Source organism: Schistocerca nitens, chromosome 1 (genome assembly GCF_023898315.1).
Source record: "Schistocerca nitens isolate TAMUIC-IGC-003100 chromosome 1, iqSchNite1.1, whole genome shotgun sequence".
Taxonomy (NCBI): Eukaryota; Metazoa; Arthropoda; class Insecta; order Orthoptera; family Acrididae; genus Schistocerca; species Schistocerca nitens.
The window spans coordinates 1,167,191,618-1,167,211,705 of NC_064614.1; the positions used below are offsets into that span (position 1 = coordinate 1,167,191,618).

The following is a 20,088-nucleotide window of genomic DNA, read 5'->3' on the forward strand; positions in this document are numbered from 1 at the left end:
TACCAGGACCCCCTCATCTAGATCAAACACAGAACCACAAAAAACACACTGGCACATATAGGTTACAAATAAATGAAACACACAATAGAACCAAAACTATCTCTCTCTCACTCTCACTCTCTGTCTCACACACACACACACACACTCTGTCTCCCATACTGTAAGGTGGCGTTATTTTACAACTGACAAACCACGTTTACATCCAGTACGACATTAGTAAGCCCATACAATGATAGAAAGGGCATGTTTGTGCTCATTCATTAGAACATGTATGTGACTGAGATCGTCTACTACACTTAACTTATAGTATAATGTATGATGTCGGGTGACGGGAACAAGCAGAGCTGTGAAGCAAGTGGTAGAACGGAACGACACAGGAAGCTCGCGCATTCCTTCGGACAACAGAACGGCACAGCCACCTATGTCGCTAATCGGGGGACCCGCGTGTGAGCTGGACCACCTGCAAAACGGGATCACGTGTTCCGCATGCAGGCGTGAGGAAACAGCCTGGCCAGCCAAGAACACATGGCAACAGGTATTCGCGTACATTCCTACGGACATTCAGGGTGGCGCACGAAATATGTTACCAATTGTTTCTTTCACAATTTACGACGCACATTAGATATCCCGCTGGGATCTCTACAGCAGTACCAGCAGAGTTTGGAAAAACAAATGAGTTACGAAATGACGTGTAATTCACGATTCTGCCGCTAGGAGACTAGTAAGCAGCAATGGCCGACAATGGAAGACTGACAACACACCAACGATCGGCAATTGTGTTACTTCTTCATGAAACGAAAAGCCTTGTTGTGACTCAGAGGCGTTATTGACAACAGTTTAACACACGATGGGTCCCTTGCAAAACGACCATCCATGGGTTGTACGATAAATTTGTACAGGAAGGAACAGTATTGGAAGCGAAGCGGCCTCGGCCTAAGCCTGTTTGTTCGCCGGAGAATATTGAAGCGGTACGAGTTGCTGTACAGAGCAGTCCCAGGAAATCGTGTAGAAAGACAGCAGTGCAACTGGGAAGATCCAGATGCTCCGTTCAACGCATTCTTAAAAGTGACCTCCATATGTACACATACAAGATGACCTGTACACAGAAGCTCACTGAAGAACACAAGCAGCAGAGACTACTGTTTGCTCAGTGGGTGGAGGATAGGGAAGAAACTCTCAACAACGTTTGGTTTCCAGACGAGGCGCATTTTCATTTAGGCGGTGTGGTTAACAAACAAAATGTACGATTTTGGTCTACTGAAAACCCACAATTGCTTCATGAACGACAACATTATGCTCCGAGGATTACAGCGTGGGCAGCAGTTTCCAGTCACGGAGTTGTTGGACCCTTTTTCTTTGAAGAAACAGTGAACAGCCAGCGTTATTTGAGCATGCTTCGCAATAGCTTCATTCCACAGCTTCTTGGTACTGCCTTGCCCTTCAACACGCAGTGGATCTTGCTAGATGGAGCAAGGCCACATACTGCAAACGCTGTGTTGGAGTATTGACACGAGTATTTCGACATGCGGATCATTTCACTCTGGTTTCTAGGTCGCTTCAATGACGGACGAAATTGGCCCCCCAATAGTCAAGACCTCAATCCATGTGACTTTTTTCCTTGGGGGTACCTAAAGGAAAAACTTTTCCCGAAACGTCCACGTGATTTAATGGAGCTCAGAAGACTTATTCTTCAAGCTTGCAGTGAAATTACGGAAGACGTGTGCCGTAGGGTAATCACTAACTTCAGTGTTTGTTTGAAGAAAGTTAGGAAACGAAATGGTGGACATATTGAGCATGTGCTGAGTTAGAACAAATCTCCATGGACGGCTCTTCATTGTAGTATATGTTCCTTTCAGATTCTTCTTCTTCTGTAGTGGTCAATCCAAGGATTGGTTTGCAACAGCTACAATGACAGCTTGTCTCCATTCTGTGCGTCTTTCAGCTTTTCTCTTCATTTCTTTATAGGTGTTACATCCCACACCTTTCACGATTTGATCCATGTACCTCAGTCGTGGTCTTCCTCTTGGTCTTTTTCCCTCGACATATCATTCTATGATTGTGTTCAGGAGTCCTTTATGTCTTAATAGATGGCTGTAAATTGCACTCTTCTTTTAACAATGAAACTCCAGAAGCTTCTCTTCTCACCTGCTCTTTCCAGAACCACTTCGTTTGTGACCTTGTCGATCCATTTTATTTTGAGCATGCGTCTATAGCACCACATTTCAAAAGAATTTAGCTTCTGCTGTTCCTCTGTCCCGAGAGTCCATGTTTCACACCCATAGCATGCCACACTCCACACATATGATTTCAAAAATCTTTTCCTGGTTTGAAGGCTGATGTTCTTAGATGTTAATATGTTTTTCTTCTTGTTAAAAGCAGCCTTTGCTTGAGCTATTCTACTTCTCACTTCTGCCTTGCTCCTTCCATCCCTGGTAATATTACTGCCCACATAAGTAAATTTATCAACTTTCAGATTGTATTGACAATAAAGTTTATATTCAAAAACAAAATGGTAACACATTTCGTGCGCCACCCTGTAGACAGAACGTCCAGAAACTTCGATCTGGATTCTAAACTGCGATTGGGTGGAATTCAGAAAAGAACGCCTTACGGAAATACGATTCGCCACCCAAATTTAAGGGGAACAAAAGACTTTGAGCAGCGCAAAGATGAGAGAAGTTTAAAGTCGTTGCGGGGTCGTGGAGCAGGAGAGTCGTCTTGGACGTCCACGGCAGTCGACGGACGTCTTCGGCTGTGATTTTTGTGTAGTACAGTTTTGCTATTATCTCGCTGAGGGGAGAAGTTCTGTATTTATAGCTTCTGATCATTATGGTGATCTTGCTTATGCACCCACGTGTAGGAAAGTGAATTTACATTGTTGAATCACGTGTTCTGCCCCGTTCTGCACTGATGTTTCACACTGCTCACTATGAAAGTAGTTCCTTCTTCCTATTTAGTGCAACAGGGGATGTCAGTTAATCCGTACCCAATCACTGAAGGGAGTTCCTATCCCTGAAGAATTAAAAGAGGGCATTACCGTTCTAGTTCCTAAAAGGAGAAATACGGAACTAAAACACATAACCAAAATGAGGCCAATTACTTTAATGAACGCTGACTATAAAATAATTGCGAGGGTAGTGAAAGACAGACTTAGATCAGTGATGGATACAGTAATTGGTTCCCATCAAACATGTCTTCCTGGCCGGAATATTTTTAAAACGGTCTGTGAGTATGGGGATATAATCCGACTGTTTTCGACTACTTCTGCAACAGCAGGTCCTGCCTTCATTGATTTTTCGAAAGGCTTTGACAGAGTCAACCAAGAATATCTATTCAACACAACGACACACAATGGGTTTTAGAGAAAGTTTTATTGTTGTTTTACGAAATCTCCTGCTGGGAATAAAAACAAGAATTTTTATCAATGGTCATAATACGAGACCCATAGAGGTTAAAAATGGCGTCCCATAAGAAGTCCACTGTCAGTGCTTTTATACATCGTAGCTTGAAAACCTTTATTGTGTCGATTGAATAACGAGCTAAAGAGCATAACGATCTCAGGGGAAAGTCGAGTGACCAACGCTTGCGCCGATGACGTCGGAGTAGTTGTTAGAAGTTACGAACATATCCTAAGACTAAAAAGTGGTTCAAATGGCTCTGAGCACTATAGGACTTAACATCTGAGGTCATCAGTCCCCTAGAACTTAGAACTACTTAAACCTAACTAACCTAAGTACATGACACACATCCATGCCCGAGGCAGGATTCGAACCTGCGACCGGAGCAGTCAAGCGGTTCCAGACTGAAGCGACTAGAACCACTGGGTCACTGCGGCCGGCTATCCAAAGGCTGACAGCACTTGTTCGGCTCTACTGCAGCGCCACAGGAACGAAAATAAATGATACTAAAAGCTCGTTTTTTTATAATCTCAACGGTTTTCGACACGTACACATAGAGTGGGCGAAATTGGATGACCAACACAAAGCGTTAGGGATTACGTTTTACAGAGACGTATTAAAAACATCAATCTTCAACTGGAGGAAGGTATTAACGAACATCCGAGGGGCTTTAGTTCTGAATCGTATCAGAGATTTAAACTTGATACAAAATATCAGAGTTATTAACTGTGCTGTGCTCTCCAGAGCTATATATATATGGGCCAAATATTTCCAACACCAAAGGGAATATCAAAAAAACATCATGAAAATTATTTGTAAATTCATCTGGCAGGGCGAGATTTTCACAGTGGCTGTGGGTACGCTCACCCTAAAACCTGAAGAAGGAGTACTAAGGTTGATCGACACATGTCACAAGAACACGGCACTATTTGTTAAACGAATACTTGAGCTGATAGAGAACTATCACAATAATATCCCACCCCAACTATTCAAGATACTCCAACGGGAAAGTTCAAAACCATCTTTACATATAGGTAGAATAAATTATAAATTAAAGCTAGTCTGACAGTTTTACTTAGAGCTCAGTTACTTGGATGGAATCATCGAGGAGAAACACAAAAGGGCTGGAGGATATATAATGGACCGTCTTTCAGCTAACGAACGGCGAAATACGATGGAACTCTAGTATCCAAACCAAAATTGGAAAATCATCTGGCGGAATACACATAATGTCTCGTCCACAGATGTGCAAGGCGCGTGGTATAAGGTTGTAAATAACATCGTTTGTTCGAATGACAGACTTTCTTTTATCGGTTTAAGTGACACAAACGTGTCAGACAGGTAATGCAGTTGAGTTATGCAACGGTTACCAGTCTGTCTGGAATAATGTACAAAAACAAATTGCCTTCATAAAAAGGACTGATGGCTCGACGTAACACTTAATACCATACTTTGGCCACAAAATGTCTCGTCTCCTCCAGAAATGCACAATGTTATCTTATGGCTACTTGGAAATTTCGTCCATTGTGTCATTAATAAAAAAAATGCCCCCAACGACGTTCTGGAATATAATTACAATCTAAAAGCACATTACTACCAAATACGCCGAAAAAAGGCTCATCAAAAGCATTTTGGGAACATGTTACACATGCTTCTCGAAAATCAGGGAATCGGATGACGCATTCTAGGAAACGCTGGATGCATGCTGAAGAAGTGGATTGCTGCTGGGGGTGACGTACGGTGGGGACTTCGTGGGTCCCGTGGCCGCTACGGAAGCCATGAAGGCCTCAGCAGAACCCTGGAAAGGTACTGCATGCAGTGCTTGGACAGGCTAGTATCTTCTTGTGCGACATCAGAAGGAGATACCTCCGAAATCTTAGAAGATATTTGTATATTTATTTCTTACTATTTTGCAGAATAAGCGCCCTGCCTGCGAAACACAAACACGGTTTCTTATAGAAGGGAAGACATTTTTGTTTTAGAATTAGAGAAAAGTTAATAGTAGCAGAAGACGTTCGTTGGTTTTAGAAGCACTTTTCTTACTATTATGAAAGAACTCACGTCCTAGTTTCTGAAGAGGACTTAATTATTCTTTGGAAGAGCAATACCGTTACGTTTCGGAAGAGACATCTTATTTAAATTGTTATGAATAGCAGAGGCTTGAAATGATAAAATGACAAAATCCTTATTGTTGAAATCGTAAAGACGAGGCTGCCCTCTTCTAATACAAGAAATTTTAATGTTGGACGACCATATGATCAAATAAGTGTTTTTTTTTATTTGTTGTATTACTTTAGATTCAGGTAGGGAAGGATGAGAGATCGCATGAAAGGAGTTTAAATTAAAAAGAGGGACATTCATAATCAACTAGGTAAATTATATTTTTGTTTACATTTTTCTTTGGCTGACACGCGTTATTTTGCACCTGAATATTATAACAGTCGTGCTACAAATCAAAAATAATTCAGACTATAAGGCACCGACGAACAAAGAAGTAAATAATTATCATGTTAATAAAATAAATTAAAATATGTAGCATCCCAGGAGTGAATGTTAGGTGAACGGATGAAAGCGTTGGTGTTTATCTGTCCCTCTGCTCTCGATAGGTTTGATAAGTTGATAAGTGCATAATATAAAAATTTTGTACTGCATGAGACGACACTATATGCGTCATCTAATACTAGTACAAAATTCCTGGGAACGGGGAGGTGTTGTAAGGTGGCGTTATTTTACGACATACATATCGCGTTTGCATAATACGACATCCGTAAGCACGTCCAATGATAGAATAGAACGGTTTGTGCTCGTTCATTAAAAACATGTATGTGACTGACATTGTCCAGTACACTTAATTTGTTGTATAATGTCTGCATGTTGGGTGACTGGGGAACAAGCAGAGCTGTGAAACTCGTGGTAGAACGGGAGGACACAGGAAGCTCACGCATTCCTTCCTCCGGCGCTAATCCTGGGACCTGCCCGTGAGCTGGATCACTGCAAAGCGGGAACACGTGTCCGGCATGCACGCGTGAGAAATCGGCCTGGGAAGCCAAAAACACATGGCAGCTGGTACTGGCGTACTTTCCTGTTGACATAGAAATAATTTCCATAAATTTCGATCTGGATCCCAAACTGCGATTTTTTGGCGTTAAGAAACGAGCGCCTTCTGTAAACATGATTCGCCACCCAAATTTAAGGGGAAGAAAAAAGCTTTGAGCAGTGAAAAGAGGAGAGAAGTTTAAGGGAGAGTCGTTGCGGGGTCGTAAAGCAGGAGAGTCGTCTTGGAGGTCCACGGCAGTCGACGGACGTCTTCGGTTGTATTTTTGGTGAAGTATAGTTTTCCTATTATCTCGCTGAGGCGAGAAGTTCTTTGGTTATAGCTTCTGATCATTATGGTGATCTTGCGTATGCACCGGAGTGTTAATCACGTGTTCTACTCGGTTCTGGCCTTAGGGTGCACACTGCTCATTGGGTTAATAGTTCCTTCTTGCTATTTAGTAAAACGGGGGAGGGGGGGGGTGTCAGTTACTCCCCACCTAATCACAGATCGCGAGAACATTATAGGGCAGAGAGCTTAAGGGCCAGCATTAATACTAGGAGAACCTGAAATTTCTAATAATTACTTAGTTTCTTTAAATTCTTTTTTATATAATGAATAAAAGTGTTAAAATCACGATATTTATCCTTTAGCAGATAGTATTTTCTTGTACGAAGTATTCTTGTCACTTGTGTACATTTTATAACTTATTCGTTAAAAGGGGGACTGGATTTTGTCGGCTTATCCTGACATTCTATCGTATCCACAGGATAAGATTAGGAAATGGGTAGGTTATCACACGACAATTTACTTAATTAATGAGAATAACGTACTCCTGCTGGGGGACGTATAAGTGTCAGGGCGACTTCAGTAGCGTTAAAATATTCATTGCGCAAATTATCACTTGTACGTACTCATGGCAAGTCTTCGGCATCAATAGCTAGTAGAAGAAGTGGAGGTACGTTAGAATACAAACAATAGTATACTAGATTTAAGCACAATAGACCTAAGGCAACTATAGAACCAAAAACAGGCTTATAAGTGCCCCAATGCCGCTCCTCACAAGTTGTTATGATGAATGGAAACTAGACTCACCTAATCGACATTAGCAGCTAACAACTATAGAAGACCACTTTGTAAGAAACCAAGACTGTACCCCATAATACGTCGTTAGCATCGAAAGATGCCAACACTCACACAGTTTCATGGAAAGACCGACATATCAACCTAAGTTAGACGATTATCAGGAATTTGTTCCACCCATGTCTCACAAGTGCAGTGGCATAAGACTGTCACGACAGAAATAAAAAATGCGACTAAATATTTCCTTCCACTATTATTAAATACATGCGTTTGTGCCACTAAAGGTGCGTTTACACCCGTTCGCCTTACGTCCAGTAGCCTTGTGATTGTGCTTGTTTTACACGCAAGCAGATGCGCGTAGGTTCATGCGTCTTCCTTAAAAATGTGCGTGCGAGTGATTCCATTCACATCAGTGTTCACACTGGCGCCTCTACTTCGGTGTGGGGCGAGTTACTGCTGCACGACGACTAGCCGCAAGCAGCACAGGCGTAAACACACCTTAACGATATTTGTATGTGACAGAGAGATAGCGAGAAAATCTGATTTTATTTCCTACGCATTACTTTTGTAACAAAGCATCACGTCTAAAAGCTGGTCAGTTCCTACTACTTAGTTTCTTGAACAGAGAATATCTCTGGTTTATTGAGCTTCAACTACAATTTCACCATAGTTTTATGATTATCTCTACTAAGATTATCTAACAGTAAGTGCCTTACAGACGATTGATTGATCAGTATCTTTCTCTAGTTGGAACTTGTGTCGAAAAATATGAAACACGAAATAAGTAGATATTGCCCTAGATGAACGAGAATCACGCTTACGGTAATCACAATGTACGTGACTTCCTGTGATGACAATGTTGCTTATACCTGGACTGAAGAGCCTTAGGAGGGAGAACTAATGTAAATTTCAAACGCAGGGATGACGTAGGCGCATCGCATGGTGGAATAAAGCAGGATGGTGGAGACTCACGGCGAGGGCGAGGTTTGCACAGGCCAGGTTGGCGGCGGCGCTGGCCACAGCGACCAATGCGAGCAGCGCCCGGGCCTCCATGCTGGACGCGACTGGAGCTCGTATTCCCTGCTCTGCTGTGGCCGCAGCCTCGCGTGATCGCGTGGCCGCCTGCTCTGCTAAACGCGCCAAAGCTCACCACACGCTACCTGTGAACCGCACGCTCCAGCGCCTCGGTTAACTAACGTCCAGTCCTTGAAGCTCATATCTGTACGACGTGGTCTTTCTCCTCTTCCTGTTTTCCAGAAATTGTCAGCTGTGCGAACATTACTAGCAAATGTGGTCCCTAATGTTTTATAATATGAAATTTGTCGTGATAATGGTTTGGAACCCTTAGATGATGTATGTTCACAAATTTTTACATGATTATAATGCAATGTCATATTATTTCACAAGAGACAGCTGAAGAGGGCACAGATGAATATAAGATGGGAGACATGATACTGCGAGAAGAATTTGACGTAACGATGAGAAACGGAAGTCTAAACAAAGGACATGAGAGTAGAAGTTCCATCTGAACTACTGCCAGCCTTGTCATAGCCAGCCATGAAAGAGCTCTTGCACATGCTGTGCAAGACCTATGAGGCGGGTGAAATACCCTAGGACTTCGAGAAGAATACAACAATTCCAATTTCAGTGAAGGAAGGCGCTAATAGGTGTCAATATAACCGACCTATTACTTTAATAAGTCATGGTTGCAAAATACTAATACGAATATCTTACACTGGAATGGAAGATCTGTAAAAGCCGACCAATGGGAAGATCAGTTTGGAATGTAGGAACACGTGAGGAAATACTGACCCTACGACTTGTCATAGCAGATACGTTAAGAAAAGGCAAATCTAAGTTTATACTATTTGTAGATTTAAATAAAGCTCTCGACTATGATCACTGGTAGCGTCTCTTTGAAATTCTGAAGGTAGCTGGGATAAAACACATGGGGCGAAAGGTTATTTACAACTCCTACAGAAACCCGACGGCAGTTATAAAAGTAGAGGTGCATGAAAGGCAAGCAGTGGTTGAGAAGGGACTGAGACAGGATTGTAGCCTATCTCAGACGTCATTCATTTTGTACATTGAGCAAGTAATAGAGGAAATCAATGAAAAATTTCGAATAGGAATGAAAGAATTAAAGTCCAGGAAGAAGAAATAAAAACTTTGAGGCCTCTCAGTATCATTGTAATACTGCCAAACGCAGTGTAGGACTTGCAAGAGCAGTTGCACGAAATGGAGACTGTCTTAAAATGAAATATGTGATGAAGATCAAGAAAGCCAAAACGAGAATAATGGAATGTGATCGAATTAAATCAGGTTCTTCTGAGGAATTGGATGTGGAAACGATACACCTCAATTAGTAGACGAGTTCTGTTATCTGGACAGCAAAATAACTGACGATGGCTGAAATAAAGAGGATATAAAATACATGCTGCCAATGACCAGGAAAGTGTTTCTGCAGAGGAGAATATACATTTAGAAATTCTTCCAGTCCATATGTGGCATAACAGCAAACCAGTGCTTAACAGTATTGGTTAAAAACAGTCTTGGTTGCAATTTTAGTTTCTTTGTTTTTAAACGACGCGTTTCGCCTTATTTAGGCATCTTCAGGTTATCTTTTCTAGATGGACACGAGAGGCACCAAGATCTGCATAACGTGTTTCCGTTCACAGGAGCGAGTAACAGTAAGATGGGGGCTCAGGTAGTAGCTAACTTACTGTTACTCGCTCCTGTGAACGGAAACGCGTTATGCTTATCTTGGTGCCTCTCGCGTCCGTCTAGAAAAGATAACCTGAAGATGCCTAAATAAGGCGAAATGAGTCGTTGAAAAATAAAAAAGACTAATATTGCAACCAAGACTGTCTTTAACCAATACTATACATTTAAGTTTTAGGAAGTCTTTTCTGAAATTATTTATAGGGAGTGTAGCCGTGTATGGAAATGAAACATGGACAAGGAGCAGTTTATAGGAGAAAAATAGAAGCTTTTGAAATGTAGTGCTACAGGAGAAAGTTGAGCATTGGATGGGTAGATCATGTAACTAATGATGATGATTATGAGGTCCCATACTACGAGGAGCATAGGGGACGATGCGGGAGACCCGCACTGCTGGACGAGGTAAGGTCCTAATGGAGGTGGTTTGCCATTGCCTTCCTCCGACCGTAACGGGGATGAATGATGCTGATGAAGACGATACAACAACACCCAGTCATCTCGCGGCAGGAAAAATCCCTGATCCCGTGGGGCACCAAACCTTGGACCCTGTACGCGGGAAGCGAGAATGCTACTGCAAGACCACGAGCTGCTGACTAACTAATGAGGACCTACTAAATAGAATTGGGGATATAAAAAGCATTGTGCACAACCTGACTAGAAGAGGCGATCAGCTTGGTAGCATACATTCTGAGACATCTAGGGATCATCAATTTAGTACTAGATGGGAGGGGGGGGGGGAGGCTGTGCGGATAAATATCGTAGAATAAGTTCAAGAGATGAATAGAATAAGCAAATGTAGGTAGCAATAGTTATGCGGTGATGAAGAGATGCATGGAGAACTGCATGAGACCAGTCGTCGAACTGAAGACCAAAACAACAGATAGCTGGCATATGGCTCCTGTATGCCATATGATCGTCAGCATCACCTAGATGTAAGTGAAGCAGTTATTTATGAAATCAGCGTTATTGATGATAAGTTAGACGTAAATAAGAGTCACTGTTCACAACACCCACATGTTCACTTGGAAATAGCATTGCAAGCCAAAACAGGCAGGGTTGCTGTCGTTGTGTTGGTGTTGAGTCCAAAAACTGATTTGATGCGGCTCTCCATGTTACTCTACCTTGTGCAAGCCTCTTCTTCACGGACTAATTACTGCAACCTACATTCAGTCCGGAACCACGCGACTGCTACGGTCACAGGTTCGAATCCTGCCTCGGGCATGGATGTGTGTGATGTCCTTAGTTTAGTTAGGTTTAAGTAGGTGTAAGTTCTAGGGGACTGATGACCTCAGATGTTAAGTCCCATAGTGCTCAGAGCCAATTGAACCATTCGCAACCTACATCCTTCTGTATCTGCTTAGTGTATTCAGCTCTTGGTGTCAGTCTATGATTGTTACTCACCACACGTCCCTCCAATACTAAATTTGTGATCTTTTGATGCTTCAGAAATGTCCTACCAACCAGTCCGTTCTTCTAGCCCAGTTGTGCCACAAATTCCTCTTCTCCCCAATTCGCTTTAGTACCTCCCCTTCAGTTGCTTGATATACCCATCTAATCTTCAGCATACTTCTGTAACACCACATTTCAAAACTTGTATTCTCTTCTTGTCTAAACTGTCTATCGTCCATGTTTCACTTCCATACATGGCTACACTCTATACAAACATTTTCAGAAAAGACTTCCTAACCGTTAAATTGTGCAGACATATCTAAATACTAGCAAATAAAGATTACATTGTGGCTACTGGAAATGACTCCCTTATAAAATGTACAGGAAGTTCGGTAACGAGTTATTCAGGAATAAAGAAGGCGACTCACTGAAAGGCAGAAGTGCTGCGTCGTCAACAAATACACAACGAAAGGTACAGAGATTTAGTTTACTAGCTTTTGGAAGAAATTCCTTTCTCAACCTATAGGAGATGTAGACACACACACACACACACACACACACACCATTAGGTGGGGTGTGGGAGAACAGCGAGTTACCTTACGTTTATGCCAGGGAGGTTACGTGAACGAAGGATCCATTGTAAGGTCAGTTCCCTTCTGCACAGCTCGGAAAAGCTGGCGATGGTGGCGACGATCCAGATGGTATGGGTTGTGAAGCACCCATTGAAATGTCGCGTTTGTACTCTGCTGCATGTTCTGCCACTGGGCGGTCCACCATGTTTTTGGCAACAGTTTGACGGTGGCCATTCACACCTCAGTCCACATGAAACCCACCAATCCCAAACAGTACCTGCACCTTGACAACTGCCTCCTCTTCCACAACAAAAGACGCACCCATAAAGACTGGCCGCCCATTGCAGATGCATCTGCTGTGATGAGAACTCCCTCACCCTGTATGGTGAAGGTCTCACAAAGGCAATACTCCCTAGACCTAATACACAAAAAGATCTCCTGTACCATACCCCCACGCACACCTGAACCTCACATCCACCCCAAGATCCAACCACAAAGAAGCGTCTCCTTTGTTACCCAACACCACCTGTTACTGGAATGAATGAATAGCATTCTTTGTCAGGGCTATGATAATCAGTCATCATGCCCTGAAATGACGGATATCTTACACAACATACTTCCATGCCTCCCAAATTGGTTTTCTACCACCCACCCAACATCCACAACATCCTTGTCCATCCCTATGCACTCCCCAACAACCCCCTGCCACCCCTTGTGGGCCATATGCAGGGCCTACCCTATCCATCTACACAACACCTCCTACTCCTGTCTCATCGCAGGCTTATACTACCCCCTCAGAGGTGGACGACCTGTGAAAGCAGCCATGTTATATACCAGTTCTGCTGCAACTACTGCACAGTGCTTCACAATGGTATGACACCAAACAGCTATCAACCAGAATGGCCACCATCAAACTGTTGCCAAAAACAATGTGGACCTCCCTGTGGCACAACATGCAGCAGAGCACTACATATGAGATTTCAATGGCTGCTTCACAACCCATGCCATATGGATTCTTCCCACCACCACCAACTTTTCTGAGCTGCACATATGAGAGCTAACCTAACACCATATCCTTCGCTCATGTAATCTCCCTGCACTAAACCTAAGATAACTCGCTGTCCCTCCACCCCCCACCCAATAGTGTGTGTGTGTTTGTGCGTATTTTTCTCTTATAGCTTGAGAAATGAATTTCATTCCGCAAGCTAGCAAAGTAAAGCTCTGTATCTTTTGTTTGTGTAATTATTGACGACGCAGCGCTTCTGCCTTTCGGTAAGTCGTGTCCTTTATTTCTAAATGATTCTTATACAGTCCACTTGGTGACAAATAATCGTGTACGTAGTTCATATGCAAACAAAAGAAACGACTTTGTATAAAGCAATCAGACTTCGTGGACGGATGCACGTTCGACTTTCAAAAGGTAAAGGGTTCAGTACGTACAGAGTTAATTATAAAGCGCTTATGGCACTCGATTGTTGGCCGCCATGCAAGTTGCCTCCAACTGAAATTAAATGGTCAAAATACAAACAGAATAAAAGTGCTGAAAGGCAGATTGTTTTAAAAATTAAAACACATTTTTGAATTAAATTGTCCAATTATTATTAGCAAAAAGATGGCAAATAACGCAATCAGATCTGTATCTTGCCGCTGCCAAGGGAGATAGAAATAGACGAAAACAGAAGGCGTTTTACCCAGGAAAGGTATTTGTGCATTCATAGGACGGAGATTAACGTAATATCAACGACTTATAAAGACTACTTTTCAAAAACCACATTGACCTGTAACTAGTATAATTATTTACTTTTCATTAATTGACGTTTACGTCCACAAACACAATAAAAAGTAACCGAAAAGAGTTCGAACACCAACACGTCCGATGATGTCTCAATTCAGTTTATCTGTTCAAGGGAGAATTAAGGGAGCGCAGAAACTAAATAAAAAATTACCTGCACCAGTATCCCGCTGAAGTTAGTGATGAGAATGAATTAAAGCGTCCAGTCGTACTTTCGGGTTTCGAGATTAGCCGTTGGTACCTGTATGAATTGTTTATCAGGCCGTTTGTGTCGTCACTTTTTCTTCCCTTGTCATGAAGCCTGGTTATGAAGTATGGTTATGAAGTATGGTTATGAAGTATGGTTACACAGCCTCGTGGTTTGGTGATATTTGTATCAAACGAGTTTAATATCGGCGACGAAGCTCTTATTTCACGTTTGAATGTTATTCACGCTGACTGTCACATTTTGCATTGTCGTTCTTTGAAGGCGGAACTGGATGCGTCGGATTCGTCGGATGTGGAAACCCCGGAGGAGGTCGTTTGCATATCGTCGGATGAGGATGATCGGGAAGTTTCGCGCTGCACGCCCGAGGCGTTGGATACGCCGACGGACGAATCTCAGTAGACCTTATTTTGGTCGTATGTGTAGGTGGCGCACAGAATTTACGCAAACTGATGGTGCACGATTTGAGTATGGCAAAATGGGTATTAGTGAAAAACATGACGAAAAGGCGAAGAACTTTGCCAAATTGCAGCATTATGGTATAACAGATGAATTCAAGTTTTTTTCTAACAAATATGCTTCAGTAATAATTAATAAAGTAGTTACGTATGTTTATAGAATTAATGTCAGAATCGAACGTTTGACTTTGGATGAAAGGGCTAACAAAAAAATATTTGAGGATCAAGGTGCTCTTGAAAAAGTTCGTATAGCATGTACGAATAAAATTGGTTCATTTGATTTTAATGCGGAGCGCTCAGCTGGTGTTCCATGACGTAAATATAGTCGTAGGAATAGATTTAAGTTTGTAACGTATTCTAAACCAGTCAGAGTATGTCAGCTCTCAGAACATGCGCCACTGTCCAACAGAGAATCTTCCCCTGTAGTTAGAAGAAAAGGTTACGTAACTCAAGAATTACATTTCCTCTGAGATGGGTGGTGTCCGCATTTTAACACGATTCTTTCACTAAACTGTTTGTGTAAAGCAGAACGCCCAGGAACTGTTTAATTCGTACGTGGGTCAACTTACGAATAACTGCATAGGTGCTACTCCTCAGGCAGAGGTCCTATGCGTGTCTCTCATCTGAAAAATCGTACACAGAGCTACATCGACGTGTGCCGCGGCCATTCCCAGTATTTTCTGTGGTGTTATTTAACAATGGCCAGTATTATTGTAAATCCAAATGTGTTCCGAGAGGGATTCATTTTGGCCGCCTTGTCTTCCCGTCAGATACATTCACCCAAATGAATTCTGCAAACATCCGCACTAAATGAGCTACAGTCTCTCTGCAAAGCTACATTAATTACAAAGACACCGGTATCAACTTAGTTAGCTTGACGCAGCTAAGCGTGTCTGCATACAAACGCGGAATAGTCGAAAACGTTTGATTTAAAAGTGATACTAATCACGCTCGGCTACTTGTGGTTGAACAGACACACCAGGTAATGCACGTGGTATCTAACTGTTATTCGGCAGTTAACTACGGTAATAATTCTTGTCCTGTTCCTGTCAGAGACCTGAAAGGAAGGATGGCGTCAAAAGTTGAATGGATTTCTAAAAGAGGAAATCGTGGTGTAAATATTTTTAAGTAATAACTTTGTGTCATCAATTTCTCAAAATAAACACGTCCATCACAACATAAGGGAAATCACAAAAGAGTGTGATAATAAACGCTTCATTAAAATTCTGTTTTTATTATAAAATCTAAACTAAACTCCTCCCGAACAGGTCATGAAGGCCCAACGGCCCGACCGGCCGCCGTGTCATCCTCAGCCCATAGGCGTCACTGGATGAGGATATGGAGGGGCATGTGGTCAGCACACCACTCTTCCGGCCGTGTTTCAGTTTCCGAGACCTGAGCCGATACTTATCAATCGAGTAGCTCCTCAGTTTGCCTCCCAAGGGCTGAGTGCGTCGTGCCCGCCAACAGCGCTACGCTGACCGCATGGCCACCCATCCAACTACTAGCCCAGCCCGACAGCGCTCAACTTCAGTGATGTGACGGGAATCGGTGTTACCACTGCGGTAAGGCCGTTGGTTGTTTATGTCATAAACTGATTGAAACGCATACCGTCTACCATAATAGACGTTTGCAGACGGTGGTGCAAGTATTTCTGCATAGAGTGAGGAGATTCCTTTGAATATACACTGCCAAAAAACAAAATACTACATCCTTTTAGAGATTCCCTACTCACTCAACATTTATTGTAGCAACAGTGCATATAGGATACACAAAACGATAATTTTTACTGATCAGTAACACAAATGGTGGTGAGGAAGCAGGTATCGACCCATGCTGAAACACCCATATTAGTACACGGCATGGCCTCCACAGGAAGCAATGCAGACTCTGACTTTGTCATCTAGTCCATCGTACAGCTGGCGAATATTGCCTTGGAAACGTTATGCCATACTTACTCGGCTTGTTCACATACTTCGGTAAGAGTTGTTGGTTCACAAGTCGCATGAGTCACTTCTCTCCCCATCACATCTTATATGTGCGTGACTGGAGACATGTCCTGAGATAGTGCTGGACAGGGAAGTTGCTGCACGTCTTGCTGAGCACGTTGAGTTTCGCAGTCCAGCATTATCCTTTTGGAACAACACATCACCTTCGTGTTGCAAGAATGGAAAAGGAACGAGTCTAACAACAGCGCTGATTAGCGCCCCCTCCAGAAACACAAAAGGTGAACCAGAGTTTTAGCTTATCAGATCGTAGACCATAAGGTATGGGGTGGGACCAGTGTATCTCATCCAATGATAAGCCATGTTGTGAGAGGTGGAGATAGTATAGTTCTGTACCTGAAGATTTTAAGTGCTTGGTTACGTTATTGTGCTGCACATCGCTCGAGTGGAATTCTGACTGGATTTCGCTTTATGAGATAGTCGGTCTTGGTTTTCTACTACTGCATCACTCTAGATGTCGTGTACAAGCTTTAATTGCGTTAGAGTTAATGATTAGAAAACTGCCAGATTTGCATGCATTTTCGGAGCAGATCGAGGCAACTTTTTGAGTTTATTGCTATACAAATGCTGATAGAGTTTTTAATGTTCGGAAGGGAAATTCATGAAGAGATTAGCTCTGTTACCAGACAAGGCTCTTTGAGAGGGTGACTGGTTCACTAAGAAATTGATGTTAGGTAATTTCTTCATTATTGATAATGTCACAATCACTCATTACCTATTCTGGTCACTGCACCAGAAAAAAACCTAAGGAGAAGTTTATCATCTTATATTTTCCATTCTTTGGTATATCAAGTTGAATTTTCAAATCAAAATATATACAGTAAAGTTAGTGGTTGAAAATAGGTTAAGATGACAAAAGTTTAAGGATTCATGACATGATAGAATCTATGTAAGTTCTTTGAGGCTGAGAAGTGGACCTCCACTTGTGTAGGCGTAAATTGGAGATAAGATATACTAGTGTGGGACCTTACTATTGGCAGTTGTATTTAGGATTTTATTCTGTGTTTATTGTTTATAATTAAAAGGTCCTCAACTGCGACTCGTAACGGGATGTCAAGGGCACTTTGCGGCCGTCTGCCAGCCCTGACCCTCCTGCAGAAAAGGTCGGAGGGAAGGCGGCGGAATCATTGCCCGCTACTTCGCATGGAAGACGCGAGGGTCATGGAAGGCATTCTGGAGGCGTGTGCATTTACACATCTGTGACGGAAAGCAAAGCCGAGTTCATGGCCAGGGTGGAATGGGAGGATAAGTACTGAGCAGAAACTCTGTAACTTGGTGTTTAGCGTCATGAACTGGATATAAAATACTGGCCTTTAAAATTGCTACATCACGAAGATGACGTGCTACAGACCCGAAATTTAACCGACAGGAAGAACACGCAGTGATATGCAAATGATTAGCTTTTCAGAGCATTCACTCAAGGTTGGCGCCGCTGGCGACACCTACAACGTGCTGAAATGAGGAAAGTTTCCAACAGATTTCTCATACACAAACAGCAGTTGACCGGCGTTGCCTGGTGAAACGTTGTTGTGATGCCTCGTGTAAGGAGGAGAAATGCGTACCATCACGTTTCAGACCATTCGTTCCTTTTCATGTGTGTCAGGGCGCTGATGACCTCGATGTTGAGCGCCCATAAACCCCAACACACACACACGTTTCAGACCTTGATAAAGGTCGGATTGTAGCCTATCGCGCTGGTCGCGTTGGTCGAGATCCAATGACTGTTAGCAGAATATGGAATCGGTGGGTTCAGGAGGGTAATACGGAACGCCGTGCTTGATCCCAGCGGCCTCGTATCACTAGCAGCCGAGATGACAGGCATCTTACCCGCATGGCTATAACCGATCGTGCAGCCACGTCTCGATCCTGGAGTCAACAGATGGGGACGAACAGTTCGACGACGACGTTTGCAGCAGCACGGACTATCAGCTCGGAGACCATGGCTGCGATTAACCTTGACGCTGCATCACAGACAGGAGCGCCTGCGATGGTGTACTCAACGACTATCCTGGGTGCACGAATGGCAAAACGTCATTTTTTCGGATGAATCCAGGTTCTGTTTACAGCATCATGATTTTCGCATCCGTGTTTGGCGACATCGCGGTGAATGCACATTGGAAGCGTGTATTCGTCATCGCCATACTAGCGTATCACCCGGCGTGATCGTATGGGGTCCCATTGGTTCCACGTCTCGGCCACCTCTTGTTCACATTGCCGGCACTTTGAACAGTGGACGTTACATTTCAGATGTGTTACGACCCGTGGCTCTACCCCTCATTCGATCCCGGCGAAACCCTACATTTCTGCAGGAGAATGCTCAATCGCATATGCCGATCCTGTACGGGCCTTTCTGGATGCAGAAATTGTTCGACTGCTGCTCTGGCCACCACATTCTCCAGATGTCTTACCAATTGAAAACGTCCAGTCAATGGTGGCTGCGCAATTGGCTCGTCACAATACACCGGTCACTACTCTTGGTGGACTGTGGTATCGTGTTGAAGCTGCATGGGCAGCTGTACCTGTGCACGCCATCCAAGCTCTGTTTGACTCAATGCCCAGGCGTATCGACGTTATTGCGGCTAGAGGTGGTTGTTCTGGGTACTGATTTCTCAGGATCTATGCAGCCAAATTGCGTGAAAATGTAATCACATGTCAGTTCTAGTATAATATATTTGTCCAATGAATACCCGAATATCATTTGCATCTCTTCTTGGTATAGCAATTTTAATGGCCAGTAGTGTAGTTAATGGAAGGTCACAATAGTGATGGAGTGAGATAGTTAAGCGTATGGACAATGTCACTACAGTTGATAGTAATCAAATATTCGTGAACTTAGTTGAATGAAAGACGACATTTAGCATGGTTCATTATTATTATTTTTCTCGTGTCAGAAACAATTAAAAACAGATCAACACAGGTGTATAATATTTGACCAATATTTTCCACTGCCTGGTGAAGGTCATTTTCCGCACAGGTGGCTGGACACAGTCGACACTGAAGCATATGTTGAACAGTCTGCTCTTCCCAGCAGTCACGTACGGTTTTGTTTTCTTCAGTGTTTCCCCATTTGGCCAGGTTAGCATATGATGCACGCAACTCCTGAGCTCAGCCTGTTCAAGGACTTCCAGGTTGGCCAGTTCTCTTCATGAGCAGGGGGTAAAGATTCTGTAAATCGTTCACAACCAGGAGGGTGGGACATCTCAGTACTCCATAGTTGCAGCATGTCTTTAGTCAGTAGTTGTTAGTTTCTCCGATGTTGTTAGGAAACTTTCCCTTGACGTTAGTCGTTGTGGATAGGGTTGTTTCCCATGCATGGGATGCGTTTTTTCCTGCTCTAGTTTCGTTCTTTCAGTGTTTGATGCTATCTCTCTTCGAACATTAGGTGGTGAAATTCCTAAAAACTGGTACAGCCAGTCGACTGGAGCCGACT

General features: G+C 43.0%; 1 protein-coding gene across 1 annotated transcript in view; it reads right to left on the reverse strand.

The window, feature by feature from the left end:
* Positions 1-8,615, reverse strand: part of LOC126238889 (uncharacterized) — a 147,840-nt gene extending 139,225 nt beyond the window's left edge. Inside the window, exon 1 of the mRNA XM_049947819.1 lies at positions 8,488-8,615. Coding sequence (XP_049803776.1) covers positions 8,488-8,568 — 81 coding nt within the window. The 5' untranslated portion in view covers positions 8,569-8,615. The remainder of the gene's footprint in view (positions 1-8,487) is intronic.
* Positions 8,616-20,088: the final 11,473 nt, after the last annotated feature.